The following is a 22,993-nucleotide window of genomic DNA, read 5'->3' on the forward strand; positions in this document are numbered from 1 at the left end:
GTGAGTTAACGATCTGGCGTTGCTGTGAGCTGTGGTGTAGGTTGCAGACGCGAGGCTCGGATCCCGCGTTGCTGTGGCTCTGGCGTAGGCCAGTGGCTACAGCTCCGAATCGACCCCTAGCCCGGGAACCTCCATATGCCGTGGGAGTGGCCCAAAGAAATAGCAAAAAGACCAAAAAATAAAAAAATAAAAATAAAAATGTAAGTAGCAGAATTCAGCCATTTATCATTTAATGTGACTGACTTGCTTTAATTGTCCTTCTAAACACTTAGCTAAGAGTGCAAAAAAATTAACATTCTTACTGGTAGCTTAGGGGAAGGAAGACACAAAGGCAATTCTGAACTATGTCCATGCTAGGTGAAGACTCTGGACATCAAGAGGGCAGCAAAAGGACCCACAGCACTTCAGTGCGATAGGAGAAGGAAAGAGAGTCCAGGACTAGATGCTGAAATTTAGTCAAAGACAATTTTAAACTCTATGTACTTCTGACCAACAGTAGAGCCAAAGCAAATATTTACAGTGAAACATCAGGTAAGCAACTAATGGTTATAACTGCGAAGAAAATACCATAAAAGTTGAAATAGTCTATATGTACAGAATATTAACTAAAACTAGTAGAGTCTGAACTCATGCAACTATGGATTCAACTAACTGTACATGTTACTATTTAATATCATTTTTTATAACCAAAGATTGATGTGGAATGTTGTCAAGGTTTTATATGGTTGCCCTGTGTCTGCTGATACAAAGAAGCAATCAGAAGCTCTCTACAAGTAACACTGAAAATACAACCATGGAGAAAGTTGTGGTTTTTCCTAATTTAAAATTATTCAATTACAAAACTGGTTTCTCTAGTAAGAAAAGGAATTGTTGATTCCTACTATTCATTGTTTGAACACTTCTTGATTTTAGGCCCAAATACATGTTTACATTTTGTTTTGTTTTTACTTTTTTAGGGCCACACCCATGGCATATGGAAGTTCCCAGGCTAGGGGCTGAATCAGAGCTACAGCTGCCAGCCTACACAGCCACAGGAACGAGGGATAAGCCGCTTCTGCAAAGTACACCACAGCTCACTGCAAAGCTGGATCCTTAACCCACTGAGCGAGGCCAGGGATTGAACCCATGTCCTCATAGATCCTACTTGGGTTCATTACCACTGAGCCATGACAGGAAGTCCACATGTTTATGTTTTAAATGGATGAAATCTAGTCATTAAAGAGTGTACTAATAAAGCATCTGAAGATCATTTTATATAAGGAAGGTAACTTTCTTGTGAGAGAGGGCCTATCTACCTTAAAAGCTGAATGTGTCACTTCAGTTTTACTACAGTATATAGTATAAGGTTTTGGGGTATATATTTTAACTTAGGTATAAAATAGTCATGTACTAAAATATAGTATGGTTTGCAAAGTACATTATTTGATAAAGGAATGTTTGTACACAGGAATGCTGGACTAATTATAAAATGCTAGTAATCATATGAACAAAGATCATGAGTTATTCACTTAGCCTACATAAAATCTATACTAATTTTCTGCCAATAATACCTTTTCCTGGCCAAGTACTATGGTTCATATCTCACAAACAGAAACTGAAGAACAGTCATCATTTATTTTAAACATTTCCTTTGGACTAATGTTCAAATAACACATAGCCATCTCCGACATTTCTAATTTCTTATAACATGGGCACTTAAATTCCTGATTCAAGAAAGGATAACCAGAGGCCTTACACTGGGGGCTGATAATGAAAACCCAAGCAAGGAAAACTAACTGCTCAAAGCATAATTGGCTTATGGTAATGCCACTTGTTAAGCACCGTAGATAGCTCTTTTTTATAAATTCATTAGAATTGTAAGAGTGCCCATTTCTAGGGAATCTTTAAGCAACTGACATACTTCTCAATAAAATTAGAAAAGCTTTTAAAAATCCTATCCTTAACATTATCAAGCATGAAAACTACCTGACTGTTAAAATATTCTTATGGGAACATAATAGTGTTAAAATTACATTATATTATATATTACATTATAGAAGAATAATAGGAGAAAAAAATTATGCCTAAATAGTCATGGTTCTTCCTATAAAACTGATTAATACAATGCTCTACAAATTTATAAAATTTTAGATTTGGAAAACTGTGTTGCATGGTCTACATGGTCTTCATATTTTTCTGTTCTTTCTGAATCCTGAGGCAGAACTGGCATTCTCCGTGCAACACTCTGTCACAGGGAAACCACCAAGGAACACTAGAGTTTATGAACGGCACAGCCTTTTAATTGCACTACTTTAAGGTGATAGTCACACCCAAGACACCAGGTAAGTAAAAATGAGAAAAGTATGAATTCTTTGTACTTTGAGCTTTTCACAGGAAAAAGTGTTTTATAAATTCAAGTTGGTCTTTTATGGGGGGAGGAGGTGCAATGAAAAAATATCTCAAACAAAAGAAAAAAAAAAATCCTAGATTTTAAGATAGTTCCTAATGTTCGATATAGGATATAAGATACCGGCATTCAACTACTCAAATTTTTATAGACTTACAGTACTTTGGAGAAGTACAAAGAAATACTTTTTAAAAATACATGTATATAAATTAATGAAATTTGTACTTAAAAGATTTAATACAAGGAAAAAGGGTATTAGAGAGTGGTACCAATTCTAAATACAAATTAAGCATAGTTTATATAATTTCAAAAGTTATTCACATTATTGCTCGATACCACAGTTGTATGGAACAAGTTCTTGACACACACAAAATCTGTATAATTTCTGGTTTATAAAAATGAAAATTTATACATAGGCTTTTCAGAAATTTAGCGAGTTTAAAAATGCATGGAGCTATGTACAACCGAAAGGAGAAAAAAAAAAAAAAAGTATGTTTGTATGTATTTTAAAGAAACAAAACTGATCTAACTCAAACTTATAGGTCACACCCTCAATCAAAAAAGTATACATAACTGACCTGAAAGCAAACTAGTAGATTAAAACAGTACTATATATGTCCTCCCTTTCTTAGTAATCATCTGCTTTAAATATCAATGGGGTATTTACATATCAGCTTACTTTAATGCTAGAACTTTTGCTTTCTTTCAAAAACTTTTTTGGAAACATAGATCCATTCTACAATTGGGTTAGACTGGAGAAATATTTTCCTTAGAAATTTTTAAAAGGAGTATCTCTACACTTTTGTATATAATATTTGATAAACAATAAAAAAATAACACAAATAAGGCCATTTTAATCATCTTGATCAAAAATATACAGATTGTAATGCTACTATATTTTGTGATCCTGAGCTCTAGTAACCATTAGATGCATGCATACCATTCATTGATTTATCTATTCTAATGAAAATAATTTACTCTTGCCTTACTACTTTTGAAGACAGAAATACTTTCAAAACTTTTTAATAGGTCTTCATAATGTTACAGGTATTTCTGCTGTAAACAGAGCATTAGGAATTGTATGAGAAAGAATATATTAGGGTTCAAAAAGCTATCAAAGAAAATTTACTATTTTATAACAATGACTACAATAAATTTAAAAAACAAGAAAAATAATAAAAAGTGTGTGCTTGCTAGAGTAGATAAGTAGAGCCTTATAAAGGTCTTTTTCTATATTAAGGAATTAATAAATAAAGGATTGTATGTACCTTGGTGGTAAAATAAAAAAGGCTGGCCACTCTTTATGCTAAGTTCAAATGTATTTTTTTTTTGATAATACAAAAAAGTAATCCTTGAAAATCAGAATACATAACAGAAAAGAGCACAATAACTTAAGTATTAAACATCTGTATGAAATAACTGTTGCAAAGTTTGACAAAAATGCACACTTAGAACATGCGGTTATTAAAAAACAAAACAAACAAACAAAACAAAAAAACACCACACGATTCTGTAGAACCAATGCTATGTCACCACCAGGAGAGCACCAAGCAAGGCACCATTGGAAAGACAACATACTTGGAAAGTCTCTATAAATAAAGCAAATGCTAATCTGGTCGAAAAATCGGTGTCTTTGGTAAAAATTCTATGAGGATGACCTGTAGGAGGAGAAAAAAAAGTTTTAAAAAGACTTTAAAAGATTTTTATCTCAGAAAAACTTCAGTTACATTCCATCACTTACAAACAATTTTAATAGTGCCTCTGACAAACAGGAAAATGCACGCATGCATGAATGAAAAAAGGAGCTAGCATTTACTGAGAACTACCTAACCTATCAAGTGTTTCATTCTACATAGATCTATTTAATCACAACAACTTTCGACGATTCAAACACTATCATCCTCATTTTACAGATGAGAAAACCAATGGTCTAAGAAGTGTCACACCATGGATTGCATTTGAACAAAGGTCTAGCTTAACTCCAGAGCTCTGCTCTTTCTACTGCCATATGTAGCTGCAGCTGACCCAGTTCCTCAGGCTTTCTCATTTTATCTAACGCCCCATTCCATGGGTCTTTAGGGTTCTAGAGTTGCTCTCATTTTACAGTACCAGGATATGGGATCTCTAGACAAAGACAACTGATTGGTGCTTTACCTCTTTAATTTTTTTTTAATATCCTATTCTTCTTAGGGTTAGCAAAATTAAAGGTTAAAATTTGTTGCAGAGAACTTTTCACTAGGAAACTACAGGAAATCAACAAAAACAAAACATAGTAACACAGAATGACACTAGATGACCAGAACTAATTTTCACTCCAAACTTGAAACTATCCTAAATTGTAATTGATTCTTCCCTTTGTTCAAACTCTGTATGGAATAGATGCTAAACAAAAAAATTATTTGATTTGAACAGTTTCCAACTCTTCATTCTTTTTCAGAACTGGTGTCTTGATATGACCTCCAGGTTTGGATACTCTTCCACATTTAGTCATCTGGGTCAGAAACCTTCATTTTCACTCTTCAGTTTTCCTGGGCTTTGATCTATCTCAATAAAGAAGGTATTTCTACACATGGCTCAAAAATATTCCCTTCTTAGTTGATTTACTATCAGGTGCCCCCTGTGCCACTCTTTTGACCTGTTATTTGCCGACAAAATGTTTACTAGCTTCCGATCCAGCTTCCTCATTTGAGCTAGATTCTCCTGTTCCTCAGTTTCCTCATCTATAAAATAAGAGGGTTGGACTAGATGACAAGACTCATTGCAGCTCTAAAATTTGATTAAATTATATTTTATAGTGTATACTATATAATGAATAATAAAAGCTATCTTTGATTATATTCGAATCATTACTAGTTTTTAAAGAGTGTATCCTACAAACTTTTCTCTTTAGAAGCCACATATAAAAATAAAGTTAGTAACAAATTTGCACGTTCTTAGATTGACTCCAATATTTCAAATATAATAGAGGAAAATTATTTCCCTTTAACAAAGGAAATTTCTCTAAGTTAAAGAAAAGTTTAGGTCAAATATATATATATATATCTGATAGATCATTTACTATCTTAAGTTTTCAGAATTATTTTTGGAAGCTTTAAAAATTATGTTTTCCCTTCATTCAACTCTCTCTCACACACACACACACACACACACACACACATATATATACACTCTGTGAAAATTTAGAAAAAATACATTTTTAAAGCAAATGTTTTAAAGCTACTCTTCTGGATATCTTCTATGATGATGTGAAAAATATAATGGCCCTAGGAAAAGTGTTTATCTAAAAATTTATGATAAATTAAAGGAAACTATTTTATACACAGAGCACATAGTTCAGAATGTTTTGGAAGTAAATTATGTAAATGAATAACAAATAATAAAAAATAAACATGAATATAATGAGCATATTTTATAAATGAATGACATTCTTCCAGTTCTATCTAGAAATTGGGAATAAGTTGTTCTCCTTTTCAAAGTAAATTTAGAAATGTGCAAAATAAGTAAATAAAAAATAAGTAAATAAACAAAAGCCTCAATTTTGAGCTTAGTGTTTGGGTTTATAGTCAGTATTTTTTCACAAAAGCCTTTAAATCTCTTAGATATCCATCCCTCCTCACAAAATACATAATCTTTCTCATCATCTATGATGAAAATTCAAATCCAGCATTTCCAGAGGTCTATCTCAAAATAAGTTATGTGAATGTGCTTTTATTATATAAAGAGGTATCAAGTGCCTTTTTATCATCATAAATTAACATGTTTGATGTAATAATGATAAAATCTTCATTACTTGGTTCACTGAATAGAGCTATTCTATAAAAAAAAAAAAAGACACATCTTTAAGACATCTTTTATGTTCAAGGCTAGAAATGGGATTTTACTGTGTGATAATGAAAGAGAAAATGCTACAGAGAAAAATGATTGTATGATAATTTCCAACTATTTAAGCACTCTTTTAATCAATCTTTTATATATACACATACATATATACTACTTATGATGGCTATATTGTTTCAAAGAATAGATGAAATTTGTTAGAAATGATGTTCCAGGTACTTAACTCTTCCTCAGATCTTTTTCTTTTAATATAATAACCTTTCCATATTTAAAATGAAACACCCAAACTCAAGGGAGAATAAAGAGTCACAATTTTCTATAGCATTCTGAACTTTTCAAAAGGAGAAAAATAAAGTAAATCAAGTAGTCAGCAAATTAAATCCCATTCTAAAATCCATTGAATATACATGCTCATTTAGATAACTTAACGAATAAATACAGGATAAGTACCATCTCATCTCCCGTTTACTTTTAAGATACTTTTTACAGAATAATATTCCAATAACACTTTGAAAGATTCTCTAAAGGCCACGGAGGTATGGGCAGTTAAAATCTATAAAGGCTAAAGGTTTCTTAAGCTCCAGTGGCTTGGCTGAAAGGTTTTCTTCCATACTTGGAAACCTGATTAGCATTATATAAAAAAGCCATATCTGACTTGCTGCGTAACCAAAGTTGTGGTTATTCTTTATACAGCATCTAAAATTTCACACTCCATCAACACATGTTCAGGCTATTTTATCTTGGCAATTAATTTATTATTTTTCAGAACACAGTGAAGCCTTGTTTTCAAGTCATTCATAACTTTATAAATCAGTCTTGCACATGAAACCATGCATCTGTGAACCGTAGAAAATCCTTGCGCTCAGGAGATTAAGCTCCTGACACCTTTGCTGATTAATAATCATGGAAAGAATAAGATCAGAAGCAAAATAAATGATCATTTAATAGAGAAACTCACAAAACAGCCCTTTAACTTACATATTCCATCATGTTATTCGTTTCACATTTCCTTTTGCTCAGTCTCCAGTGCAAGCACAGCTAGACAAGTAGGAGAGTAAAAGAAGAAAAATGAGCTCTATTTTATTGCAGCACACAGACTAACCCATTTATCCACCTTTCATATTTTTAGTTCAACAAAAGCATCTGTTTCCATACTGTGCAATTCAGACCCCAACAGTACGAAGCTGCTCCCTGTGGTACTCACCTTGTGGTATAACCTATTGTTTTCCCATTCTAATAACTTCTCAATCGATCTTCGTGTCTGGAAGACAAATGAGGAAAAAGTTTACTCTTGACTGGTTTTAGAAAAACTTTGTTTTGCAGCTGCTTTTTGTGTGAAAAGGAGTGAGGTATAAGACAGTGACTGAGTATAGGGTGGTCTATAAACACTATCAACATTCGAGCACTATAATAGCTGCCTGAACAGAAACAGAACACTATTTTGATTAAGACATGGTTTTGGTTTTTCGCCATTGCGTTTCTTAACTGTTTCAAACACACTATGCTCTGATTTAAAACCAGCAAAGTCTAAAAAGCTAATTTTCACCATATGATACAAATTTAATCCCAATTTCTTTCAGAAATATTTTTGTAATGCTTAAATAGTAATAAGATTTCCTTATACATCTTCTATTTTTTAATATATATTTTAAAACAAAGGTTAAGCATTAGGTAACAAAATGCAAAAGGCTTTTAGAATAAATTCAAGAAGGAAATAATTGAAAGTTAATTTAAAATCAATTTGCTATCGAATCAAACTAATTTTTACGTTATAAGAATGATGACCAAATTTAAAAGCTGGTTTATTATTCCATAGGTAACTATTTTCAAGCAGAGGCAAAACTGCATTTAAACCAATCATTTTTGTTGGTTTTCAAACAAAATGAGTTTTATTGAAAAATCTCTTTACTAAATATTACTGTTAAAGGAATCAACTAAGAAATTTATGTTTAGGATCACATGATTTTTGCAATATATACTATGAAGCATGAAATGCTTCTTCCTTGGGAAGAATAAAAGGGAGCATAATTCATGGTGCCAGGTGTTAGGATGAGACCAACACAGCTGCAGGTGCAAACAGGACAGTTTTGCCACAAGAATCAACTGCAACTTGCTGCAGCTGCAGCTTCCTTGCAAGGAAAGGGAAAAAGCATCTAGCTCTATTAATGTGGCACAACTAAGTAAGTATTAATCATCAAATATGAAAATGTGCATGTCAAGCAAGGATGAGCTAGGTGAAAATTGTTACGATCAGCTAGTTTTGAATAGCTCAGTGTTATAAAATGTGTTAATATTTAAAGTATCTACTGTAATCTAGTTACCATGTTACCTTTTAGCATGCTGAACATGCTAGAGACATACCACAGTCACAGAGGTGCCAATTATAATTCATAACTACTACTACTACTGCCTTACATTTTCCAAACTTATGTCATAAAAATCAGAAAATCAACTAACTCTCTGGGTAATAATACGCCAATGACTAATTTATTACACTACTTTTTTTGAACAGTTTTTTGGGCAAGAATTTTAAAGGGAAAAAAGTGCCCTTGTTAACAATGATCAGCAGACCTCACTTGTTTCTTTGTAAAGATAGCCTTTTAGAGGCAGCTCTCCTTTTAAATGAAAATAGGGCAGCAGTTATGGTCACACTTTTTGTTAATTTAGTTGCCAGTCAGCCCCAAATCAAAAGAAAATAAGGCTGCAGAGTGTAATTAACATTCAGTTCAGTCGTTTTGTCCCTTGTCTAGCCCCCAAGCTTTGTTAAAATTGCCATCTGAATGCTGAAGGCTGTAGGGAAATCGATTTGATTCTAATCGCACCATGAAAAGAACATGATCTAACTGCTTTCAGCCCTCCGTAAATCTGTACTAGGTCTTTAGCACAATGCAACTTCCAATTTAAAAAGCACTGAATGTCTCGTCAATGACTTTGTGAAGAAAAAAGAACAAGGAGCAGACATAAAAATTCCAATAGTTGTTTAAGCATTAAAGTTCATTTGCATCACAGCGAACCTGAAAAGGGCTGACCTCTCAAACCGCCTCTCAGGTCTATGAAGTTGTAGCCTTGACAAGCTCACATTGACAGAGCTCATTGACTCTGAAAGGCTACTCTATCAATGGTGAAAAATGGCAATAGGTTCTACTCTGAGCAGGCATCTGCCTGCCCACCCGCTGCTAAACCAATGGCAAAACCGATTCAAAACCTGAATCTACCTTGTAATCTTCCTTTCTAGGACCTTTTAATAATAGATTAAGATTACTATACAATTTGAGGTTTTACTTTTACTGATGGTTTAAAAAGGGGGCAGGGGGTATGAAAGAACTAGGGTGGGGAGAACAAGCTCTCCATGTCTGTTGTTTCATATTAATGTATGAAAATTAAAAGTTTTACATTACATTCATTAGTCAAAGAAAAAAGTATAGTTACCACAATCATTTCATTACAAATTTAATCCCATACTATATTAACAAATATTATTATGAATGGATTTAATGGTGTATATGACACATACACATCAATTTAGACACTTAAAATATTTACTATAAATAATTCAAATCAACTACTAGGACTTGAATAAAAGGTAATGTTAATTATAAAGTGTGAACCTTAAATTCCAAAATATTTATGCAGAAATTTAGGCTTTTTCCTTTGCCTCTAATTGGGAGTTTAATGATAGGGTTTGATAGAATAATTGTATCTTACAATATTTAAGAATTCTAAACCAAACAAAACTGTAGTATGCCATATTCTAAATAAGCATGTAAATATAAAATATTTCCTCGCACTTGACAATCTGGAGTAATAGCTGCGAATTAGCATCATCTAATCTTGCTATAAGACTTCTTTCCTGCTTGACAGGTGAAGGAAAAAAAAGCACTTGCACGTGCAGCTTAATTAATCATTGCACTTGACATCTCAATGATTTACAGTGAGGAGCAGGTGAGAACATACAAAACCAGAAAGGAACCCTTGATCTGAGTGGAACATTTCTAGCACACTAAGGTGACAAGTATATAGATTGTAACAGTCATTGAAAGAAAGAAAGAAAGAAAGAAAGAAAGAAAGAAAGAAAGAAAGAAAGAAAGAAAGAAAGAAAGAAAAGAAACTGTGCCACAAATTATTTGTTAGTAACAACAAAAGCTCAAATTAAATGGAAAAAAAAAAAGCTTTAACTACTGAGAATGTTTAATACTTACTTTGCAATTATTTTTAGTTAACAAAATCAAAAGATATTTTCAGATTAAATACAGTACCAATTTGGCAGATATTGAAAAAATACACAACGCTTTAGCATTTACAAAAGCTATTTAAAGGCCTTTAAACTTTTAAGAGAAAGCACCTTATTATCGCAGTAATCTAGAAAGAAAAGTTAAGAGTTTATGTCCACATGGTTGTCAGATAGCTACTTCTAATGAAATATAAGATTCAACACTGCCAAACTCTATAATTACTAATGGACAAAAAAAAAAACCAACCACATAAAAATGTGTCCTTGATTTTTAAAAGTCTATATTTATCAACAAATTTAACATAAATTAAAACAAACTAATATCCATCAGAAAAAAACAGTATGTATAGGATCTGTCAAGATGAAATACCAAAAGAATCATCTTGCAGTATCCTAGGCCAATAGATTTCTAAAAATAAGTCATCTTAATTTTCTTAAAAGAATTTGGTGCTTGTGAAAAGCACCAGATTGATAGTCATGGGAACTGAAAATCTTCTATTTAACTGAAAGAACAGGGGAAAGGGCAGTGCAGGCTTCCGTGCAAGCTTCCCTACAGTGGGCCTTAATCCCTTTCAGTGCTCACACCCTAGGGGCAAGAGGACAGGTTAGCGGTTCTTAACCAATGAATCCTCAGTCCTTCTGTATACGATGATCATCGAAAAATCTAATTTTTATCATGGATTCTTATCCTTAATTAAAAGGACCAAGATCACCAATCCACATCATGTAATCAAAATAAGATAAGTTTTTTTTATAAGAATAACATCATGTCAACTAACTTGGGAAAAGGATTGTTCTAAGCATCTGGACTTCTACCCTGATCACAGACCTCCCTTTAATTTTTTTATTCACACTTTTCCTCATTTGCTAATTATATTTTTCTCACTGGAAAACTATGTCTAATATAGCCATTCAGCAATGTTAAGTGAAAATAGATTCAAAAATTTCATTTCAATTATAAAAAACTTATGTATTAAATAGACAACTTGAGTAACAAGTACAGTAACAGCAGGATAGGAAATTTGGCTTTCTGTGGTTCCTTTTAAATTTCTGGTAGAATTGTGGAAATTAAGTCAAGATATGAAAACTGCAAGAGGTCAAATGGCCTGGACAATTCACAAAATAGCTAATCAATAAATAATTAACATTAGTAATGATGTATCACTATAAATTTCCAAAAAAGCATCTAAAGTAAGCTTACAATAGTCAAATACATATGAAACACCTAGTAAGCTACTGCAATTGAAATTCAGGGTATTCTGAAAATTCAAATTTGACTAATAAGAAGCATTTTTGTAATTTTTTATAAATATCATAACTTTATAAGGAATAAATTATTATTCCCTATAAACAAATTATCTGCCACTAGATACAAATCTTTCAGATCAATAAGGAATCATTCAGAAAATCTTCAATGTATCACTTCCCTACTTTGCTACCACTAGTACTTAACAGTACGCTCATTACCAATGATTCATTTACTCACAATCAATTGTCTGAAAAAGTGGTTTTTCAAAGAAGAGGTTTTCTAGAAGTTCCTTACAAAATCTACAGAAATCTCAAGGATTTTACAGTACTCAAAACCAAAGGAAAAATGTTAAATGGATGCTGTAACAGTATTTCTCTGAATTTTCCCCAAAGAAATAACACTCTTACCAGTCTTTAGAACATAAAGATGCTGAAATATGTTAACAAAATGTATAAATAGAATCTCACTAATAACTATTTGTAAAAGTTCAGTAAAGCTTTTTTGAAAAGGACTTATTCATAACATCACAGAAGACCAAAGTACAATTTCAAATGTTCAGTTTCTTATTTAAAACAAGTTTTAATTTTTAACTACATTTATAATGCTTTAATTAAGCTTTAAGCTTTAACTAGAATAATGCTTTGTACGTATTTTTAAAGTATTTTTTAAATAAGAACTATGCTTCCCTTTTGACATCTATGCAAATTAAAATCATTACAATGAGTGAAACGAAATGTTCTTAGTTATAAGTCATTAGAAGGAAATCATAAAATTTTAAATATAAACTTAAAAAACTACTTGATTCACTTCTGTTCCAGATTTATATAAATCTTATAGTTATATACAGAAAATTAAATGGCATATCTCAGTAATATGATACATAAAAAAAATCTAGGTTCACCAAAAGACAAACTAGAATATGATTAGATTTCTCAAAAAGATTTTTAAACAAATTCCCTTCCTGTACTTAAAGCGCCCTTTTAAAAATTTCACATAATATTAGCTTTTAAGTAATCTTAAGTAATCTAGATAAACTAAAAATCCACCAAAATGTATTTGAAACAATCCTTTTCATACTATTTGTTACAAGTACTATTTATAGATGAAGATAAGCTAAACCACTGTGGATTTTGTGTATCAAAAATGTCCTCTGAATGTAGTACTGAGCAGTGACTTAACAGGTACTAATCTTAAATGAGGTAAGCTTGAATACAAATTTGATCAAGAATTTATGACATATGCTAATGGTTCTTAACTTTTTAAGGTTACTCTGACTACTTTGTGAATGATGAAAAAAGCATTTATGTACCAATATATACAATGCTGCACACAATTTTAAGGGGTTATCCACAAACCTCTGAGAATATTTCAAAAAATACGATAATATCTCAAAACACTAAAACTGAGTTCGATTACAGCAGAAAATTAGAAAAATTATTCATAAAGACAAGTGAATTTCCCTAAGCAAATGCAATCAAACCTATTACTACTAGGGGTTTTAAAAACCTATATTAATTACACAAGGAAGAATCACTGGCTAGGACCAACCGCACTCACAGCATATGCAAATTCCCAGGCCAGGAATCAAATCCAAGCAGCAGCTTTGACCTATGCAGCAGCTGTGGCAATGCCAAATCCTAAACCCAATGTGCCACAGAGGGAACTCCTACCTGCTGATTGATTACAATGGACAACTAGAGAAACAAAAAGGAGTAAAAAATATCTGTTGGAATTCCCATTGTGGCTCAGTGGTTTAAGAACCTGACTAGTATCCATGAGGATGCAGATTAGACCCCTGGCCTCACTCAGTGGGTTAAGGATTTGGCCTTGCTGCAAGGTGCAACCTAGATCACAGATGCAGCTCAAATCCTGCATTGCTGTAGGCTGGCAGCTGCAGCTTCAATTCAACCCCTAGCCTGCCACCACAGGTACGGTCATAAAAAGACAGACACACACACACAAATAGTATCAGTTGGTCCTCATTTGGGATCTGACCCTATGCTATGTGTATTCCTTCTGTTACATTATTTAATCTTCATAATCAACCTATAAGGCAGCTTGTATAATTTATTTTACATATGAAAATTGCATCTTAGTGAGGTTGAGAAACTTAAAGCCACTCTAGGAAATGGTGGAGATGGGATCTGAATGGCCTTCAACATCATGATCGCTCCAAGAATTTGTAACTTGTAGAATAACATGCTATGACATTCAAGGTATCTTAAGCTACTAACTAGGTTATCAGCCTTGAACAGCCAACGTAATCTACAACAAAATTTTCTCCAGCTCAAATACTCTCTGGTTCAAAGGTCTAGGAAATAGTCATTTTACTCTATTAAATCTTCATGAGATATATCCAAAATATATTTTGTTTTTGTTTATACCTCGCTTTGTTCAATAAAACATGAATTGAGATGTATTTCCATTTTACAGACTAAGTACACAGACTTATAGAAATTAAATGGTTTGTCCAAGGTCACACAACTAGTAAGGGTAATGACAGGACTTTCAAGTTTCGATCTCTAAACTTTAAATCTAATGCTCTTTCTACTTGGGATCAGTGAGCATATGTATCTTTACTTAATTAAGTGACATCAATTTGTAAATCCTTCCACTCATGGCAAAAACATAAGATGAATACAATGTCCTTAAAATATAATTTCTTCAATTCCAAATATGAAAAACATTTTTTTTTAAGTTAAAGAACAAGATAGTAACAATAACACCATTCTTTCCCTCCCAACATGCAAAACAACATAAATCTTTATGTAAAGTAAAGGCAATTGGAGACATATATTTCTGGGTAGCATATCAACATTCAAGCCAACATTCCCATCACAAATAGAAATGCATAAATTGAAAAAGAAAAGAATTATTTTTTAAAATATCAGAAATCAGTGGAAGCAATAAAGGCTAGATGAAATAAAATCCAGAAAGGAATTTCTTTAGAAAAGAAAGAGTCCTTTCTAAATCATTTGATAATTATATACTGGCCATTTTCTGTCTTTGTGATTCAAGGGGTCAGTTAAGAATCAGGCTTGGCACAACCAGTGCTACTCTTTTGGGGAAATCAAGAGAGCTTTCATAGATTGTACAGTCTGGCCCAATGGACTGGAAATGAGATGTATCCTAAAATGCAAAGCCAGTTTCCCCTAGAGACATTAGTGAATTCTTGGGCTGTATGGAAAAGTGGGGCACCAAGCCAAAAAAAGCAGAGAAATATTACTCCTAGTCTCCCAGTACTTAAGAGACAAAAATGCTGTGAGTGGGAGAAGGATTGGCAACAAACTCATGATTGGTCTTCCCTTCAAAAAACTTAAACCTACATTAGATGAAGGCTCAAAAGTCCAACTCAAAATATCCTAAGGACACAGCCTTTTGAGGAGAGGAGATGAGACAGGGCCTCAATCGAACATCAACAAGATCATACCCAAGAAATAGGAAACCAGAGCAATCCCTTTTCCACAGCAATGGAAATAAGACTTCAAAGAGGTTAAACCTATTTCCTTATCCTGTATTTTATAATGTGAGAGATACTGAAGAAGGGGCAAGAAACTACAAACTGAACACCTAGGGGTAGATATAGAAAATCCAACTCTACCTTCAGTTAGAGTCCCCTGTCCTTCCTACACTGCATTAACTCAATACATGACATGCTCAATCTCTCTAAGAGTAAATATACAAGTTTCAAGGAAGTGTATAGTAACATTAAAAAAAAAAAAAACCTACCAGGAATGTGTACTTATTTATTAGGAAGTGAGAACCTGATGATTTTTCAAAGACAGAGATGTTGATTTTTGTTGTTATAAAGCAGAAGGTTACCAAATGGAATTTTGTAACAAAATATGAATAAAATATTCTGTTTTCCTGCATCTTTACCTCTTTTATAACCTCCTTTCTTTACTGTGAGTTTGTATTTTTAAGAAATATGAATTTGTTTAAATATTAGGGAAAAATAACTGGAAAGCTAAAAATCTGCTGAAAAAAATAAAATAAAATATTGCAAAAGCTGACATAAAATGCTTGAACACTGTTATCATTTATAAAACAAATGGATAAACAACATCCTATGGACAAATTTCCTAATTTGTGAAGTAATGATCTTTTAAGTTTCTTCCAAACCTCTAAAATCCCTTGCTTCTAGGTATAAAACTGAATTATAACTCATTAAAAAATAGCATGATTTTATATTCTTATCAAATAATTGAAAAAAAAGCATGAGATTTGTAGCATGCTTGAGGTTCTAATATGGCTTAGCTTTAGAGACTGTGGGATCTCAAATAGACTATTTAACTTCAGAACCTCAGTTTTCTCATCCTTAAAATAGGAATAATATGGAGTTCCCCTGATAGTTCAATAGTAATGAACCCAACTAGTATCTATGAGGATGTGGGTTCAAATCCTGTCCCCACTCAGTGGGTCATGGATCTGGTGTTGCCATGAGCTGTGGTATAGGTCACAGATGCAGCTCGGATCTGGCGTTGCTGAGGCTGTGACACAGGCCAGAAGCTGCAGCTTTAATTTGACCCCTGGTCTGGGAACTTCTATATGGCACGGGGGCAGCCCTAAACATGAATGCCTATTCATGGAATTTGGAGAAGAATGAACGACAGTACAAGTAAATCAATTAACTCAGTAGCTGGCATAGTGAACACTTAATAATTATTAGATGGGGCCTGGAGAAATGGAGTACTCGAGACTCGCTGTAGGTGTGTCCCACCCTTGTCCACGCAGCTTTCTGTCATGGGTCTGGCAACCAGCACATAGGAAAGCCCACCCTAGAATTCCAGGCCACTGCTGTGGGGAATGGCGCCTTCAAGGAGGAGAAGCTTTCTGACTCCAAAGGGAGTACTTGGTCCTCTTTTCTTACCCGCTGGATTTCATCTTTGTATGCCCCACACATATCACTTTCAGGAATTGAGCTGAGGAGTTCCACAACCTAGGCTGCGAGGTGCTGGGTGTCTCCGTCGACTCTCAGTTTACCCACCTGCCTTGGATCAACACCCCCCGGAAGGAGGGAGGCTTGGGCCCCCTGAACATCCCCCTGCTGGCTGATGTAACCAGAAACTTGTCCCCTGACCATGGAGTGCCAAAGGACGATGAAGATATCGCCTACAGGGGCCTTTTTATCATCCACCGCAAGGGTGTCCTTTGCCAGATCATGGTCAATGATTTGCCTGTGGGACACTCCGTGGATGAAGCTCTGAAGCTCTGTAGCTGATCCAAGCCTTCAAGTCTGTCCTGCTGGCTGGAAGCCAGGCAGTGACACAATCAAGCCCAACATGGGCGACAGCAAGAAATATTTCTCCAAACACAACTAGGCTGGCAGATGGATGGTAAGCTTGGGCTTCTGGCCTCTATCTGTGCACCCTGCCTCGGTGCCCTGTACCGACCCAGGTGAGGCCAGACCAGCCCCTTAAGACTCCACAGTCCATAATCCTAGAGGGCTAGGTCAAGGCCTTTTCAAGCTCCTAGCTGGGAGCTGGTGAATGGTGTCCCCCTTCCCTGGAATGCACATAGCTGGGTGCAGGCCTTTTGGTTACCAATAAAGTATTAGGGACAAATGTTTTTAAAAAAAAAAAAAAAACAACCCGCAATAAGTATTAGATGTTATCATGACATTTACCATAAAGGATTGTTGTAAAACTTAGAATGAATGCATAGGTTTTGCAATATATATGCGTATCAAATCATCATGTTGTACACCTTAAATTTACACAATGTTATATATCAACTGCATCTTAATAAAGCTGGGGGGAAAATGCACAGGGTAGCTCCTTTGTTAAATGTTATCACATACTTACACAAAAAAGAATGGGAGGAAAGGAGTAAATTTTTGGAAGCTACGATTGGGTTTATGGCATTGTTTATAATAGGTTTCATAGGTAACTACTCATCTTGAACATAAGCAAGCCCTTATAAATGTTATATTTATAGAAATAAAGCAATTGGATAGCATTCTTTGTTAAAAAGTTATCATTGATTCTCCTCTATCTTCAATCAATAATGACTGCCACTTATTGATCTTCCCTTGTTTGCCAGAAACTCTTCAAGACCCCCCTTCACAAAAAGTTCATGAATATGCTTGTTCTGCTTTCATTAGCTACAATATATTAGAAGCATTTTTCTTATGTAATTCTTCATCCAAATGTTCACTACCATTCTCATCTTAAGATTCAGAGCTACTGACTACAACTGCTCAAATTCCAAACACAGAGTAAATGAGAGTTCTGAAAGTTCTAGGTAACTTCTAATACTGTCAGTATCACTTAGTAAGTATATTTCAAATTCCTCACACATACAAATATTTGTAGCTTTCTGGTTATGATTCTTCAGGTTCACTTTCCCTTGAATTCCTTTAAGTCTTACGAGGCTACATTCTCCATCAAAACTCTCTATTCCTGACCTCTCCCATTTAGATTCTCCACTCCTACTATACCCCAAACAAAGTAACTCAAAATTATTGGATAACTAAACCTGAGGTTGAGAGAAAAGGTATGGAAGTAAATCTAAGCATGCTACAACTTAAAATACAGTAGCCTTTTTTAAAATCAAAATTTCAAACCTAAATAGCAATTATCTAAAAACCCTCAGAGAAGCTAAAATAGCAAAAGAAAAACTAAAAAAAATTTTTTTTACTAAAATGTTAATTCTTTAGATTTGAAATAAAAATCAATATTGAAAACTTCTTTACTTAGAGCTTGGAAATAGATATTTTATAGACCTACACAGCTCAGTTTTCAAAGAATTACAGATTTTTCAGGGCTAGAGAGTATCTGGAGAGATCAGCCTGCCTCGCATTTTTTGAGAAGAGAAAAAGAGAAAAAGAAAGTAGGGGTGGTGAAAATCCAGGCTCAGAGAGGTTTTAAGTGACTTTCTTGAAGTCACTCAGCTTAAACAGTGATTTGCTATCTTTTAAACTTTATCACAATGCCTCTGCAGAAAAAGTCTGTTATTTACTCTAAAAGACAAGATGCTTGGAGTTCCAGCTGCGTTGCAGTGGGTTAAGAATCCAACTGCAGCAGCTTGGGTCACTGCACAGATGCAGGTTCAATCCCCAGCCCAGCAAAGTGGGTTAAAGGATCTGGCATAGGTCAAAGCTGTGGCTTGGATTCAATCCCAGACCTGGGAACTTCCATATGCTGTTAGTGTGGCCATTAAAAAAAAAAAAAAAAAAAAGACAAGATGCTTTTATTTACTTGGGAATCTTGTTTTGAATGGTGAGGACCATATCTTCTAAAATATTATGATCTTACTCTTCAAGAAATTCAAAAGCCGAAAAGTACATTCACCCAGCAAATAGTTATTGAACACAAAGTAGATGAGAGACACCATGAGAGGCCCTGAGGACATAGCAATTAACAAGACAGTCACTGGGAAGAATAATAATTAAATAATGATATTAATAGCAACTAAGCACAACTATAGCCAAAATACTATACTACATACTCTACATGCACTTGCTCTAATTTTTAAAACAACACTACAAGGAAGAGATTAACCCAATCTTAGAGAGAAAAAAATGGAGTTTTAGTTTTTCCAAACCAGTTTTCTTGCACCAAAATGCAGGTCCCAGCTACCACACATTGCCACCTACTCACCTATTCCTAAAGAAATAATTCCCTGATATAGGACTAAATACAATATAGTATAAAGGAAATGAAAATATACACTATTTACAACAAATCCATACAGGAGCACTTCTAGAAAGCCCTGCAATTTTGGTCATGATATGTAAGAGACAGATTAAAGCACTAAAACTAAGAGGAAAGACAACTCACAAGATTAAGAAGATGGTGTTTAAACACTATCAAACTTAAGGTTTTTTAGTCAGAAAGGATATGGCTGAGGGCATATATATAAACAAAGTCCATAAAATCACTAAAATTGGGAAATTATATACACACACACACACACACACACACATATGCAAAATTTCAGAAGACTGAAACTAATAGTTACTTTAGGATGGAAAACAAACCAAAACAAACCAAAACATGCTAGAACACAACAGAATGAAAGTATGAAACTTGGAGTTCCCGTCGTGGCGCAGTGGTTAACGAATCCGACTAGGAACCATGAGGTTGCGGGTTCGGTCCCTGCCCTTGCTCAGTGGGTTAACGATCCGGCGTTGCCGTGAGCTGTGGTGTAGGTTGCAGACGCGGCTCGGATCCCGCGTTGCTGTGGCTCTGGTGTAGGCCGGTGGCTACAGCTCCGATTCAACCCCTAGCCTGGGAACCTCCATATGCTGCGGGAGCGGCCCAAGAAATAGCAGCAACAACAACAACAAAAGACAAAAAGACAAAAAAAAAAAAAAAAAAAAGAAATCATGAAATTTGTTTCCTCAATAAATGAGCCAGGCTGAAAGCAATACAAGTCATAAGTACTTCATTTACTTAGACATCAATTTTTGAAACTATAATACTACAATTAATACACAAGTAAGAAGCAAAGTATAAACAAAAATATCAACAAAAATAAGCTTTTGCAAAGTACATGCCATAAAATGTATTTAATGAAGCTGAAGCATTTCATTTGCTTATAAGTGCCACATGCTCTTAGAAAGAACCTTCTAAAAGATTGGGGTTTCCTGTCTTATTTTCCAAGCATTATTACTATTTGTCATTACCTCATTGCCTTTTATCTTTTAAGAAACACATAACCTCTAAATAGTATCTAAATGGCATCTAAAACAGTACCAAGCCCACAGTGCAGCTTTAGAAATATTAATTGAATTCATGAATAAAGTAATTTCCAGAGAATGGCATACTAGCAGCAAAAAGAAATGGCAGTTACAACCAGCAATTTCATAAGACAAATATGCTTATATTCCAAGAATATCAACTTTATTCAATAAATCCTTTTAAACACTGCCTATTAAAATAAATGTTATATAGAATGTGAAAATCAAATGAATGTCTGCACATAGCGTTTTTTAAGACTCAAATATAATTCATAACTGTAGGTAGCTACTTCATATTTCTAGACCCTAAAGACACATATTTATTGTCTTCTGTTATTAGAGCTACTTCATGAGAAATACAAGTACTTAAAAACCTAAACTATCTCTGTACTTACCTAGCCAAATATCCATATGCTCTTTTGAGTATAGCATTAATATGTCTTTCTATTCTCAGCAAAGTAGATATATGTCAAAAAGCTTCTATAAGAACAGGTCATTCAGACTTTCATTTTCAGCAAAGATTACCAATAGGCACCATATGTACCCTCTGGCCTGAAACCACCCAAGACAAACAAACAACAGCAACAAAAAAACCCAAAACATATGAAACTGTTTTCAAGACAATGGACAAGACAACAAAAGACCAGAATTCCTGACAGACCAGAAATGAATGAGAAAGGCCCTACAATTTCCCAAGATTGATGTAAGAGAGCTTCCAGGCCACAGCAAATGGAGGGAGAGCACAAAGCCAGGTGACTCCCTGAGTTAAGGACACAGAGCTAAGGATTTGAGGAGAACAAGGCACCTAGTAGCCACAGACAGTACCAGAAAGAAAAGTGCTACAAAGAACTCCAAAAATCTGCAGATAGTCCATATCAAGTATTAAGTTTGGGGCAATACAACTAGAGCAGTACTCAGAAAGGGAATTTGTAACATAATGACCAGAAGGATCTCAAATCAACAGCCTTTGATTCTACCTTAAAAAACTAGAAAAAGAATAAATTAAACCCAGAGTAAGAAGAAAGGAAAAGAGTAATAGAGTGAAACTTCTGAAATATTAATCATTAAATCAATGGAAGTAATAAAATCAAAAGGTGATTGCTAAATTAATAAAAGTAATAAAACTCTAGCCAGAATGGTCTGAAAAAAAAGAGAAAAAGAAAAGGGAAAAAACAATTTTAGCAATGTGAGAGGTGATATCACAAGAAATGTTACAAATAATAAAAGAATAGATATAAGGGTATCAAAAATACAATTCTTGTTGGAGTTCCCTGGTGGCTCAGCAGATTAAGGATCCAGCATTGTCACTGCTATGGCTCGGGTCATTTCTGTGGCACGGGTTCCATCCCTGGCCCAGGAACTTCCCCCTGCCACAGGCATGGCCAGACAACCCCATGATCCTTTGTAAATGTTCTGATTTTGTTTTTCGGAGGGTTTTTTTTTTTGGTTTTGGGTTTTTTTTTTGAAGGGTTGTCATTTAATGGAGTTCAGACAACTCCTTTTATGGAGTGAAGGGTCCTTTTGTAATGCAAATAATATTTCAGTGAGCCATGATTCTGTTGTGGCTTTCTTTAAATGAAACACACTTCTATGGGGCTTACGTGCAGTGTTTTATTTTTTATTTTTTTTTGCTTTATTTTTAATTGATGTAGAATTAACCTAAACACTGTGTTAGTTCCAGGAGCACCACATAGGGATTCAGTATATCTACAGTACAAAATGATCGCCACAAGTTTTTAACTTTTAAAACAAATATTTTATGTGCCTTTGAAAATATCTAGAACCTCTAAACAAATAAAACTTGATTTTGTTGAGTGTCGGGTTACGTAAGATTCTCTGTGGGTTCTATATTCAAAATTTATGCCAAAATTTAAAGAAAATATTACCTATGGTTTGAAAGATGTTGAATTTGAGGCAAAATGACTAACATTAATTATTAATTATGTATGTAAATTTCTATAAGAACCCATACATTTCTTAATATGCATATGTGATAGCAATGGATGTCTAAATTTTTACATAACTATACTAAGTATTTAAATATGTAAAAAAAAAAAACAATAGAGTATTATGAACTGTATAAAAATTCGACAACTTAGATAAAATGGACAAATTCCTTGAAAAACAGAAACTATGAAGCTCAAGCAAGATTAAATATGCAGAGTTCCCTTTGTGGCACAGTGGAAATGAATCCAAATAGGAACCATGAGGTTGCGGGTTCGATCCCCAGCCTCACTCAGTGGGTTAAGGATCATGGCGTTGCCGTGAGCTGTGGTGTAGGTCACAGACACGGCTCGGATCTGGCACTGCTATGGCTCTAGCATAGGCTGGCAGCAACAGCTCCAATTGGACCCCTAGCCTGGGAACCTCCATATGGCGCAGGTGTGGCCCTAAAAAGACAAAGATAAAACGTGCAACCTGAAAAGTCCCATATATATTAAAGAAATTGAATTTGTAGTTTAAATAATTTCAACAAAGAAAACTCCAGATCCTGATGGCTTCATGGGTGAATTATTCTAAAATATAGGAAGAAATAATGCACAAACGTTTCCAGAAAACTGAAGAGGAGTAAATACTTTCCAACTCATTTTGTGAGGCTATCACTGC

General features: G+C 34.2%; 1 protein-coding gene and 1 pseudogene across 2 annotated transcripts in view; one reads left to right on the forward strand and one right to left on the reverse strand.

Annotated features, from left to right (window-relative positions):
* Positions 1–1,595: 1,595 nt before the first annotated feature.
* The window catches only part of CHIC2 (cysteine rich hydrophobic domain 2), a 55,682-nt gene continuing 34,284 nt past the window's right edge, over positions 1,596–22,993 (reverse strand). Inside the window, exons 3-5 of one of the 2 annotated variants that reach the window (XM_084972075.1) lie at positions 7,428–7,484; positions 7,202–7,261; positions 1,596–4,044 (exon numbers count right to left, since the gene is read on the reverse strand). In XM_084972075.1, coding sequence (XP_084828201.1) covers positions 3,994–4,044; positions 7,202–7,261; positions 7,428–7,484 — 168 coding nt within the window. In that variant the 3' untranslated portion in view covers positions 1,596–3,993. The remainder of the gene's footprint in view (positions 4,045–7,201; positions 7,262–7,427; positions 7,485–22,993) is intronic. The other variant, XM_003128983.5, reaches the window with a different exon arrangement.
* LOC102161838 (peroxiredoxin-2 pseudogene) lies at positions 16,306–17,024 on the forward strand (annotated as a pseudogene).

This window comes from Sus scrofa, chromosome 8 (genome assembly GCF_054392235.1).
Source record: "Sus scrofa isolate SSC_HxYL_T2T_F1_AM1 chromosome 8, Sscrofa_HxYL_maternal_Yorkshire_Landrace_v2.0, whole genome shotgun sequence".
In the NCBI taxonomy this organism is placed as follows: Eukaryota; Metazoa; Chordata; class Mammalia; order Artiodactyla; family Suidae; genus Sus; species Sus scrofa.